The following is a 12,901-nucleotide window of genomic DNA, read 5'->3' as shown; positions in this document are numbered from 1 at the left end:
GCAGAAAGACAGCTGGACTCAGCCAGTCACCTGACATGGCGAGGGAAGGGGAGGTGGGGCCCAGAGGCCCTGGTGGCATGTAAGGGACAGTGTCTGTCTGTCACAGCCCAGAGCTAAGTTTATCACGACCAGAGAGGCACCAGTACTGTACGGTCGTCTGAGGAGACCTTCAGCTGCCCGGGTTTTCCCTCTCATTCAGGGCTACTTTTCACCGCTTCTCTGTTCCTACCTGCTGCTTTTCCCCTGAAGGGAAAGGTATGAATATGCAATCCTGCGCCAGGTGTGGGTTCGTGGTGTACCCAGCCGAGAAGATCAATTGTATTGATCAGGTAAGAGATACATCTTTCCTCCCTATACACACAACTTCCTATACTTCTTATACAATATTACATGTTATGTCAATGTTTTAAAGACATTGACGTGAATATGGGTCGCATCTGTTCAAGCAAGGGAATGAGTAGCCTAGTATCATTGCTATGGTAAAATAGGTTCCCTGTAGTAGAAATGGAATGGATTAGTAATTGAACCGATTAAGTCCTGTGGAAATTAAATTAACATAAAACCATCAAGGTTTGTTCCATGCTGCGTCATGGCTGATTATGTCATTTAGAACCACCTGGGCCCTGACTGTGTCTATTTATGACGATGAATTGGAGTCATTTCTCTTAGATTAGAGCTCTCAATGTGACGGGTGGAATACTTTTCACAACTAATCTGGTGTGTATTTTTGTTTTTCCCATGTCAGAACTGGCACAAAGCATGCTTTCACTGCGATGTGTGTAATACGGTGCTTACCACTAAGAACTTTGTCAGCCACAAGAAGCGTCCATACTGCTCTGTGTGAGTATACATGACATGAACAAAGCCCGGTCATACATACTCATAAGTGTATCTTACCCATACTACTGATACTGACTTAGTTTAGTTAATTAGTTACATTGTTAGTTTCTTGATTATGCTAAAATAATGAGAATGAGAAATTTATAAATGTTGTTGTTCCACGTTTGAACCACCCAGACACAACCCAAGGAACAATACCTTCACCAGCGTCTATGAGACCCCCATCAACATCAATGCCAAGAAGCAGGCACAGGCCAGCAGTGAGGTAAGAGAACCATGACATCACATACACACACACACACACACACACACACACACACACACACATACACACACACACACACACACACACACACACACACACACACACACACACACACACACACACACACACACACACACACAAGAAGTCAAGGACTGTCTATTTCTAACCAGTTTACACAAGTTAGTCATTGTTTGTCCCCTCTCACAATGTGGATGCCTATTCCTATTGTGGGAGTATGATGATTGTTGGTTTCATGAGTTAGATTTATGGCATGGACGTCCCATGGATATGCATCATACTTATTTGGATGGTTTTAGTCAGCTACTTTCATTATTTGATTGACTTTGTAGATGATGGTGATTTGGTTTGGTGGTTGGGGCACAGCAATCTTTTCTTGTAATCGTGTTGATACTACTGTATACATTTAGTAAGTTAATTTTGTATGTGTTGAACCCCTATTCAGTCAAAAGCACCCCAAGTGAATCTGTAACTGAGCTGATCCCCAAGAGGGGTGATAACTTAATCACAGACACAGGAACTATATTTGATTAGAGTACAGCTGCAGTATAGCAATACTTTACTTGGTCTTTACTTGGAAGATTCATTGCTCTCACTGAACCCGATACCCTATTTACGTTGTCCTAGTAGTTAAGATAGTGTTTCCCAATGGAGTATTTGACCTGGTTATTCTCAACTCATATGTAGAGAGACTGGTCACAGAGACAAAAACTCTCATAGCCTTGCATGTAAGAATAATGCACATATATATATAACTGTCATCTAGGATGTAAAACCAGACAGTGCCCATTCCCACTTTATGAGAGAGAGAGAGAGAGAGAGAGAGATGTTTGAGCCTGGCTCTAGGTGGGCTTTGGGCCTATGGTGATTACACACGTCTGGAATGGTGAATGCGTCTCAGGCTATTTCTGTGGCCATGACAGAGACACGACACCCCTCGTTGGCCGAGTTTTACGCTCCGGGAGGTTAAAATTATAACTGTACCTCAGGAAAAACAGCCTCCTCTCCGCCGCCTTTAGAACACCACCTGTTTGTGTCTGTCTGTCTGTCTGTCTGTCTGTCTGTCTGTCTGTCTGTCTGTCTGTCTGTTCGTCTGTCTGTCTGTCTGTCTGTCTGAGTCCACACTCGACGGCGCTCTTTGCCTGTGTTAACAGCGGCAGGCGGTTACTGTAGCTACTGCTAAGCTAACTCAGAGAAGCGTCTAACCAGACTTGTATGATTAAGCCACTCTTTGCATCACTGCAGAACATAAGACATATAACATATAAGAACATAGTGATTAGACACACTTAGACACACATTTATTAGTGAAAAATTATGAACATGTTACTATTATGAACATGTTATTAGTGCTACACATTAACATAGTATACAAACTTAGTCTGATAGTTTTCATACCTAAAAATATTTATATAATTTAATTTATATAGTTTGTGGTTACAGTATGTGCATATACAGTACAGTGCGAAGATTGAATGATTGGACTGTAACTCTATGATGAAATACCCCTGTAAATCTCACTGCGCTGAACCTCTTACCCCCAAAGATATCCTAAAATAACAACGTACTTCCCTCTACTAATATTTCAGCTTCCAGCTTCTGTATTTTTGGAGTATCATATATTAGATCAGCACATTTGTGGTAAAATAAATCACACTTGGTCTGGGATCTCGCTTTTTTTCTTTTTTGTTGACAGTTTTTAGGGGATTTCTACTTTATTGGATGAAGATTGATAGGGAATGTGGGAGAGAGAGAGGGAGAGAGAGAGGAAGGGAGAGGGGAGGGCATGAAGCACAGGACTAGCCACGTGCTGTATCCCCCTACCCGATGAGCCACCCATCTGGGATCTCTTTGGTTGAGTCACCTGATACTCATTCTTGTTTGGAGGCTTAATAGTCCATCAGCACCTTAGTGACATGGTCTTGATAAACAGCATGCATTTTTAGTCAGCTACTGTAGTGTCATGATTACCACTGTAGTAGTTTTCAAGCACAGCAGCAATTTGAATTTGGGAAAATGTCAATCAGGCTCTGTGCAGGTTCCAGTCATGCAGTGATATAAAGACATGGGAAATATCAGGCTACAAGTAGGCTAGTTATTAATAACAACTTTCTAATATTATCCCCCCCTGAAACAACACTACAGGTTGCCTGCATGCGTGTGATAGTCTTTCTGCTTTAACTCTGTAAGTGTACAGTCAGTAATTACTGTGTTTTTGAGATTTGAGGTACCTTTTTTTCACAAAGACTGTAAAGTATAAAGTAATAAGAAGTATAAACAAAAACTTTCTGAAATTTAAGACCTTTGTTGCTTTATCAGTCTCCCGTAGTATTACACACACAGTGTGTGTGTGTGTGTGTGTGTGTGTGTGTGTGTGTGTGTCAGAAAGAGAGACGTGTCTGTGCATAGTGTGTGTGCGTGCGTCCATGTGAGGGCGTGTTTACTGTATGTATTTTTACTGTTCCTCCGTCTGTGTAGCTGAAGTACCGAGAGGATGGGGAGCGCTTCATGTCCACGTTCCACTACGACATGAGGTCCATGGAGCTGGAGAAGGCGCGCCTAGCCAGTCAGGCGGCCAGCCAGGTGAGCATCTACAGCAGCTATATCCCCAAACTCTCAACCCAGAACGTGTCCCTCAGGGGCAGCTGTCCGCTCAGATTGAGGACGGTAGCGTTACAGGATAGAAGAATTTAAACGAACCAGTATTTAAATGGCGGTGACTGTCCACAGCTGTGGTTCAATTAACTTGACTCGATGTGTCACTGTCAACAGGAGCTGCTTGAATAACATTGTGCTGTCTATCCCTCCCTTCCTAGCACCAGCAGAGCTACCAGTCAGAGTTTTCCGAGCAGCAGTCCTGGTACTCTGGCACAGTGACCAATCAGGAGATAGTGAGAGTGTCGCAGGCCCAGAACAACATCAGTGATGTGAGTAGCGACTCTATCTCCAAACGTGATTAAAAAAAACAAACATCTGTCCCGAATGTGCACTGAGAATAGGTTGGATATTCCTCCTTGTCAATATTTGTACACTCTCAAGGTGCTGCACCTGTAAAATACATAATATTGATAAAGTAATACATTCAATCATTCATTGACAGCAAGTGGAGGCCTTAAGAAACACCAATGATGCGAGTAGTCAGTGGTACAGTAGTTGTTATTCAACCACAAGAGCAACTTAAATATACATTTATCGCTTCAACTCTGCTGTTTTCAGGACATTTCCAACTTATCCGCTGACCACCATGTTTGTTAGAGGTTAGGGGACTGAGAGCTGCTTTGCTGTTGATTGACAGGTGAAGTACACTGAGGAATACGAGGAGTCCAAAGGAAAGGGCAGCTTCCCGGCCATGATCACACCAGCATACCAGCTCGCCAAGAAAGCCAACGCCCTGGCCAGCAATGTAAGCGCTCCTCCTACCTTCCTAACCTTTTTACCTGCCTGATCTATCAAATGGTGAACTTTAGCATTTCCAAAAACAATTTGACCTCGACTTTTGTTTTTGCGTCGCTATTTTGCCAACTCCTCATATGGCCTACATACTGTACTGTAACAACGTCATGACACAAAAGGTATTCCCCCTCAGTTTGTGTCATAATGGTTGTTCATCAACAACAGGGTCACTACAGTAGCTGTTACGGTTATTTAAGACATTATCAATCAATCAATCAATCAATCAATCAATCAATCAATCAATCAATCAATCAATCAATCAATCAATCAATCAATCAATCAATCAAAGCTTTATTTGTATAGCGCATTTCATACCCAGAGGCAACACTATGCACTTTACAGAGAACAAGGGAGGAGGGCAGACGACCCACTCTCTACATATTCCAGAGGGAAGCAAACATTAAGCATTATTGTTTTTGCCTCACTGGGAGGTTATAGAAAGATTATAGCTTTCTTTCTTTATCTTTTTATTTAGCTTGAATACAAAAAAGGACACGAGGAGCGAGTATCAAAGTACACCACGGTGGCCGACCCCCCAGAAGTGCTTCTGGCTAAAACCCAGGGACAAATCACCAGCGATGTAAGCCACTCACTCCTGATCACAGTCACTTTAAATGAGTGTGACATGCAGTTGCGTCCCTTTTCGTGTCTGTGACATGCCGCCTCCCCACGTAGTTTGCGTACACCGAGGAGTATGAGCAGCAGAGGGGTAAAGGCAGCTTCCCTGCCCACCTCACCCCTGGGTACCAGGTGTCCAAGAAAGCCACTGAGATCGCCAGCGACGTGAGTGAGATGCACAAAGCACACGTGCACACTGAAACACACATGCAAACATATGGAAATAATCTCACACACAGAAAAACGACTGTACACTCACATGCAAGCTGCGTTCAATTAGACTTGAGGCATGTGTGTGCACACACACGCATGGCACATGCTCACACACGCGCACACACACATACACACACACACACACACACACACACACACAGAGACACAGACACACATACTGTAAATATGCAGTAAATGCTGACAGAGACACAAAAATATCACACATAATAACTTGATTTGATGTTGTGTCAGGTGAAGTACCGTCAGATGTATGAACAGGAGATGAAGGGGAAAGCCAGCACAGAGGCCGGAGCTGCAGAAGTGGCTTTTGCCAAGGAGAATGCAGAGAACTTCAGCCAGGTCAGAATGAAAAAGAGTTTAAATGTTTATATCGTCAGTCATTTTCATGATGTCAAATGGTTACATTTTCCGGAAATTTTCCTGGTAATTTTCCCTAGTTAATCAAGATTCATTTTCTGTTAAAAATGATTTTACTATTCTATTCCTTATTTATAGTAATTATTTTAGAAGTTATGAGGATGTCCGTTTTAGAACAATTTTGGTTCACATGCTATGTTGTGAAAAGTTTGGTACTTTACAAATTGATCTCCTCAGTGCTGTTGAGGGACTGGATAATCTACTGCAGTACTCCCCACGATGCAGTTGTGCTTATTGACGTAGCTCCAGATATTTTTATGCATCAGAATAGAATAATCGGATCTGATGTACTATCCCCAACATTTTGCCAAGTTCATCTTCCCAATCTTTTCTGATTTCATGAAGAGAGGCTTCTGTGAGACTGGAGATGTAAATCTTTGAGACGAGGCCTTTTTGATCCATGGGAATGTCCAAAATTAAGTCAATTACCGACTTAGGAGGAATATTGGGGAAGAAGGCATTATTTAGTTTAACCCAGTTATGGAGCAAACCGTTGTTCTTATGCTAGATTTTAAGGAGATATACTGTAGATAACATTTTTGTGACAAATACAAAAAATACGCAGAGCTTTTAGAAAGATTTGGAATAAAAGTATTGCTTTCCCCCCCAAAACAATTATTGATTGTGAATTTATCATTTTACAGATTTTGATAATGTTGTGTTTCTCTCTCTGAGATGTGTGAGGTTTGGTTCCCACCTCTAACAAGGCTCTTGAGACAATATTATTACGACCACGCAGTATCTCTGTCTCACGAGTGATCAGGAGGACTATTGCCTCACAAGCCTTGTGAGATTTTTTTTAGTGATTCAACTGCATAAGAATGCTATCTCTAGCACCTTTAAGAGATACGGTATGTGTTCCTAAATTGATGTTGAACTCAATACATTTCAGATCGAACTTTCTGAGATATGAATTATGTGTGTAAAAATGTCACAGTGGTGACATTAATGGTTGCATACCATCTTAGAAGCTACTTTCTCCTGGACCATAGAGTAATAGCTTGTATATTTATGGGTTCCTATCTATACTACAGATTTCCTACACTGAAGACTATGAGCAGCAGAGAGGGAAAGGCAGTTTCCCAGCCATGATCACTCCTGCCTATCAACTAGCCAAGCAAGCCCAGGCTCATGCCAGCAATGTAAGTATTAACTGTTATGACTACTGCCTATTGTTCGGTATTATCTGACTGCTAGGTATTGTCTTCATTGAATATTGCCTGTGATAATATTTTCTCACAAAGTTGGTACAGACCAGTACCCATACACAGTGGAATAACCTTTTTTTGTGGATGTCTAAAAAAACAACATTGGTTGGCTACCTTCATCCGTCACTTCTGTTGTCGCCAGGCAGAATGTCAGCCCAGGGTCTCAGGGATGAGTGATGTTCCTGTGACTCTCACCAGGAATCCTATGTTGTCACTCCCCAAACTCTCCGTAGACCAAATTAGAACATCTGTGTGTGTGTGTGTGTGTGTGTGTGTGTGTGTGTGTGTGTGTGTGTGCGTGCGTGTGTGCATATATGTCTGTGTCTGTGTCTGTGTGTGTTTCCACATACTGTATGTGGCGAGTAATGTATGTGAGGATATTCCTGTCTGTCTCTTTTCCTGTGGACAGGATGTAATACAATATGTGTGTGTAGGTGTGTGTCCACGCTCTCGTGTACACTTTCTGGCTTGCATGCGTTCACCCGGCAGCTATGCCACCTGACTGATGTCATGTTCGGATTGGGCTCTTCACCTCCTTCACTTTAATCTTTCTCTGCCTCTGTTTCCCCTTTTAACCTTGCAGCTGAAATACAAGAAGGACTTGACTAAGATGAAGGGTTCATCTCACTACCACAGCCTGACCTCTGAGGACAACCTGGCGCTCAAAAACGCCCGCAAGATCAACAAGATAAGCAGCGAGGTGAGGGGTTGAACGATGTATAGGGTGGTAGGCCTTTCAATATCCATCGTGCAGGACTGTTTCATTAATCAAACTCAAACAAGTCATCCACGCTGCCTATTCAAATTCATTTATCAGTTCATTTCATTATTCTACATCACATCACAAAATGGATTATCAGGCTGCTTTCCCTGTCATTGTCTAAATACGTGTCATTGTACGTGTATGTTGTTGCTACTGTATGCAGAGTAGGAGTGAGTGTGTATATGTGTGTTTATGTATGCGTTTGTGTGAGCAGACAAAATAGACTCAAAGCCACCACACCTGCGTTCTCTGTATTTTTGGCTGGTGGGCTTAGTTTTTCTTCAAGGGTAGGGAGAGGTTAGCTAGCTGGAGTTAAAGCCCCCCCAACCACCTGTCTGAATACAACAGGTTGGCCTTAGCACCTATTCTAAAGCCTTGCTCCCCTTACAAATCACACAGACAAATCGTTCTGTCATCTAGCTGTCGATTCTTCGGGTCAACAGGTCAGAAAGGACTCACTTAGGTTTAGAGACGGACAGAATGACATCATCCACGTACAGTTCACTGTGTCAAGGTTAAGCTTGAAGGCACATGTTTTGGATTCCGGTGTGTCTGTGTCCACTTGACAGTGATGGAGCACGTGTTAGCCATAGCTAATACACTCTCAGTTTGACATCCATGACCAATGCAGGAAGAGGTTTTTGAAATATACCAACCCTGCAGCATGCAGTGTTAAAAATATAACTGTTTTGGGGGGCATTTATCTGCTCTTTGGATGACAAAAAATCACTCTTTGTTTTTGTACCCTTTCTTCACCTGACAGGTTGAGTATAAGAAGGACCATGAGAACGTCAAAGGCCACAGCATCAACTTCTGCGAGACGCCACAGTTCAAAAGTGCCTCCAAGATCGCCAACTTCACCAGTGATGTATGGACTGCATGAGCGCCACAGCTATGCAAAGCACCGCAACGGTAGCTAGTTTAGACGGCAAGTCCATTCATAAGCAGTGCCACCATGCAAGGTAGGCTGCTTTCATAGCACAAACAGGGTGATACCACAGGAGACACAGTTACAACTTGGACAACACGCCAGTGAATACATGTAAATGAAACAGTATAATGATATAATGCACAGCCACAGACCAGACTAGATAATTCAGTTAATGGTCCGAACACAAAGGGCTGTTTTCCTGGACTCAGATTAAGCCTGGTTTTACAGATAAGAAGCTCTGTACATCTCTATTGATGTTTGTTTAGTCCAGGACTAAACTTGATATAGCGTGTGTCTGGGGAAATGGCCCAATATGACAAACTACTATATATATACTACTACTAATACTACTATATGTGTGTTTGTGTGTGTGTGTGTGTGTGTGTGTGTGTGTGAAAGATGTTGTTCCAGCCTTACCCTACCAACCAATACACCCGTTTAAATTCTTGACACAATTCATTGAAACTGTTGCTCGAGATGTACAGCTGTCCAGGACCATAGTTGGATCCTGACATGTTCAAAGAGACAACCTATAGTTGGTCTCTGTTGTTGTAAACATTATTGAGTCACAAAGTTACATTTAGCTTCCTTTACAGAACAAGTACAAGGAGAAGTACACCAACCATATGAAGGGCCATTACGAAGGCTCTGGGATGGACAAGAAGACTATGCACGCTATGAAAGTCAGGAAGCTGGCCAGCAACGTAAGACTCTCTCTTCACCTCCATACCAAAATTGAATTTGGTGTCTAAATGTAGAAATATCCTCAGGTTGAGGGAGAAAGTTCAAGTTTCTGTTTTAAGCGAACACGCTACAGGCCTGATTAGCCATGCTTCAACTTTTCATGAATTAATCAATCAATCAATCAATCAAAGCTTTATTTGTATAGCGCATTTCATACCCAGAGGCAACACAATGCGCTTTACAGAGAACAAGGGAGGTGGGCATACGACCCACTCTACATATTCCAGAGGGAAGCAAAAAAACAGTAATCACCCGGGGGCCAGATAAGTGAGCTGTAAAAAATTCTTCCCTGACCCCTCTCAACGAGGCGATCGAGCAAGCTCCAGGAGTATGTTTGTCTACCGGCTAAGAACATTTATAAAGCACTAAATAACATTAAATTACATTTTCAGAGTAAGAGAGGCTAATAACATCATAGGAGAGACATGGCAAACACTGGTGTATGTCTGTGTGTGCGTGAATGTGCCTGGGCCCAGATAGAGGCAGTTAATGTAGCTTTGCAATTACCATCGAGTAAAAACAAAAACAAAATAGCCTTGAATCCAAAATTAGCCCATGCGTCTGTACTGTAAATTGAAAATCCAATTCACCAGAACTCCATGCATACATCACAAATAACCTATTGACTAAGTATTGCTTTCCCCTGCAGATCGCCTATAAGCAGGAGTGTGACCAGGAGCAGGGGGAGTATAACTACCCAGCCACCATCACGCCAGGCTACCAGAGCCAGAGGAAACTGGACCCGCTCAAGGACGTGAGTTTATTTTTATTTAACCTTTATTTAATCATGTTAGTCTCATTGAGATTAAAATCTATTTTGCAAGAGAGACCTCGCCAAGAACACAGCACAAAGTTACAGACACACAGAATTACAACATTAATACTTTGCATGAGTACAGATTAGGCCTGTAACAATTCAAGATTAAAAAAAGAAAAGCCACATCCAGTTACACATTGGAGACAGGCAAGATTATTTCTAGCAATGTGATTCACTTATGGATCAAAACATTTAAAGAGATGCATTTAATTTTCCTCCATGACTTTTAACCTACAGTAGCTTTAAAACTGTTTAATGAGACCGACAACTGGAAAGTTTTATTGCCGAGGTTTTGGTACGGTCATAATTCCCCCTCCTCCAACAAATTACTAGTTGGTCCTGCAACGCTGCATGTCTTAGACACAGCATGTTTTAACACATTAGTTGTCCGAGACACACTCATATGGTTTCCAGTCCTGGATCAATATTTGGATTAAAAACGTTGATGTATGTTTCATTTACTTCACTTTACTTTAACATCAGTTTATTTGCCATGTATATGGTTTACACATACAGTACTAGTACCGTCATTTGACTAGAGACATGAGAATGGTTGTTATTGTTTGTATATATGGTAATGGATGTTATTATTTGTGTACTGTATATAGTAATGGGTGTTATTGTTTGTGTATATACTGTAGTAATGGGTGTTATTGTTTGTGTATATGGTAATGGTTGTTATTGTTTGTGTGTATGGTAATGGTTGTTATTGTTTGTTTGTATAGTAATGGATTTTTTTTTTTAATGTAAATAGTAAATGGACTGTACTTATATAGCGCTTTTCCACCTTAGCGGCACTCAAAGCGCTTTACAATGGCCTCTCATTCACCCATTCACACACACATTCACACACCAATGGCGGTAGCTGCCATGCAAGGTGCTAACCTGCTCATTGGGAGCAATTTGGGGTTAGGTGTCTTGCTCAAGGACACTTCGACATGTGGACAGTCGGAGCTGGGATTCGAACCACTGACCCTTCGATCACTGAACGACCCGCTCTACCAACTGAGTGACAGCCGCCCCATGTGGTGATGGATGTTATTGTTTGTGTGTATGGTAATGGATGTTATTGTTTGTTGATATGGTAATAGTTATTAAGATATTATTTGTTTATCCTCAACATGTAGAAGAACTACAGACAGCACATTGACCAGGTGAAGTACAGCTCCGTCACAGACACTCCCGACATCGTGCAGGCCAGGATCAACGCTCAGCAGCTCAGCAGCGTGAGTACAGAGAACAGGCGGTTTGTACTGTACATCCACATGTAATGAGCTATACTGTATGTAGCAGAGCTAGCTTTTAGCATGAACCTCGCTGAGATGCGAAGCAATTGTCTCCCTGAGACACAAGAGCACCAGCTGCATTATGGTCATGGCTACGCTGCTGAGCTAAGCGTGTGCGTGTGCGCGCGTGTGCGTGTGTGTGTGCGTGTGTGTGTGCGTGTGCGCGCGTGTGTGTGTGCGTGTGTGTGTGTGTGCATATTTGTTTGCATGTGTTTCTATAGCTCAACTACAGAGCTGATTATGAGAAGACTAAGACTCAGTACACCCTATCCCAAGACCTGCCGCAACTCAAACAGGCCAAGGCCAACGCTGAACTGTGCAGTGATGTCAGTGAACACACACACACACGCACACACACACACACACACACACACACATACATACACAAACACACACAAATACACACACACACGCACACGAAGACACACACATACACACGCACGCGAAGACACACGCACGCTTACACACACACACACACACACACACACACACACACACACACACACACACACAGAACATGATGTAATAAGATATACACCATACTGTAATTCCAGATTAAATACAAGGAGGACTGGGAGAAGACCAAGTCGAAGGCGAGTGACATCGGCCTGGACACCCTACAGGTCAAGGCTGCCAAAGCATCTCGGGACCTGGCCAGCGACGTAAGCAACACACACACATGCACACACACACACACACACATATACACATACACACACACACACACATGCACGCACGCACACACACGCACACACACACGCACACACACACGCACACACACACACACACACACACACACACACACACACACACACACACACACCATAGACAAAACACGCCTTACTTCCTCTCTCATGGCTTGAAATATGAGTCAGAATTGCTATGGTGCCATAAAGAAACTTAATAGAATATGATTGGCTGATGAGATTTGGACGGGGCGACGGTGTGTTCCAGATTAAGTACAAAGAGTCCTTCAGGAAGAACAAGCACAGCGCGTTCAACGTCAGCGACTCCAAGACCCTCCACTCTCTCCAGGTGGCCAAGATGAGCAGCGAGGTAAGGATATGAGGCACAGAGTACAGTACTGTTTACATACTGTTTACATAACAGTGAAGCACAGCATTGCACACATGCGCACACACACACATGCACGCACACGCACACATACAGAGACCCACGCACATTTACAATATCATAGTCGCACACACACACACATCTGAAAATAATAAAAAAACATCACAGCATCCCCCCCACCCACACACACACATGCAAGCACACACACACACGCACACACACACACACACACA

At 42.8% G+C, this 12,901-nt stretch overlaps 1 protein-coding gene across 4 annotated transcripts in view; it reads left to right on the top strand.

Moving 5' to 3' along the window:
- Positions 1 to 257: 257 nt before the first annotated feature.
- The window catches only part of nrap (nebulin-related anchoring protein), a gene marked incomplete at its 5' end in the record, with an annotated part of 27,349 nt that continues 14,705 nt past the window's right edge, over positions 258 to 12,901 (top strand). Inside the window, 18 exons of one of the 4 annotated variants that reach the window (XM_084459807.1) lie at positions 258 to 329; positions 746 to 840; positions 1,018 to 1,105; positions 3,602 to 3,706; positions 3,949 to 4,050; positions 4,419 to 4,526; positions 5,052 to 5,156; positions 5,252 to 5,359; positions 5,660 to 5,767; positions 6,880 to 6,987; positions 7,637 to 7,753; positions 8,580 to 8,684; positions 9,344 to 9,451; positions 10,141 to 10,245; positions 11,436 to 11,534; positions 11,816 to 11,920; positions 12,149 to 12,256; positions 12,549 to 12,650. In XM_084459807.1, the coding sequence (XP_084315933.1) occupies positions 258 to 329; positions 746 to 840; positions 1,018 to 1,105; positions 3,602 to 3,706; positions 3,949 to 4,050; positions 4,419 to 4,526; positions 5,052 to 5,156; positions 5,252 to 5,359; positions 5,660 to 5,767; positions 6,880 to 6,987; positions 7,637 to 7,753; positions 8,580 to 8,684; positions 9,344 to 9,451; positions 10,141 to 10,245; positions 11,436 to 11,534; positions 11,816 to 11,920; positions 12,149 to 12,256; positions 12,549 to 12,650 (1,848 nt within the window). Of the gene's footprint in view, positions 330 to 745; positions 841 to 1,017; positions 1,106 to 3,601; positions 3,707 to 3,939; positions 4,051 to 4,418; positions 4,527 to 5,051; positions 5,157 to 5,251; positions 5,360 to 5,659; positions 5,768 to 6,879; positions 6,988 to 7,636; positions 7,754 to 8,579; positions 8,685 to 9,343; positions 9,452 to 10,140; positions 10,246 to 11,435; positions 11,535 to 11,815; positions 11,921 to 12,148; positions 12,257 to 12,548; positions 12,651 to 12,901 lie in introns of all 4 variants that reach the window. The other 3 variants (XM_084459808.1, XM_084459806.1, XM_084459809.1) reach the window with 3 other exon arrangements.

This window comes from Borostomias antarcticus (genome assembly GCF_949987555.1).
Source record: "Borostomias antarcticus genome assembly, chromosome: 29".
Lineage (NCBI taxonomy): Eukaryota > Metazoa > Chordata > Actinopteri > Stomiiformes > Stomiidae > Borostomias > Borostomias antarcticus.
Note: the sequence above shows the minus strand (reverse complement) of the source record. Positions and strands in the feature narration are given on the sequence as shown.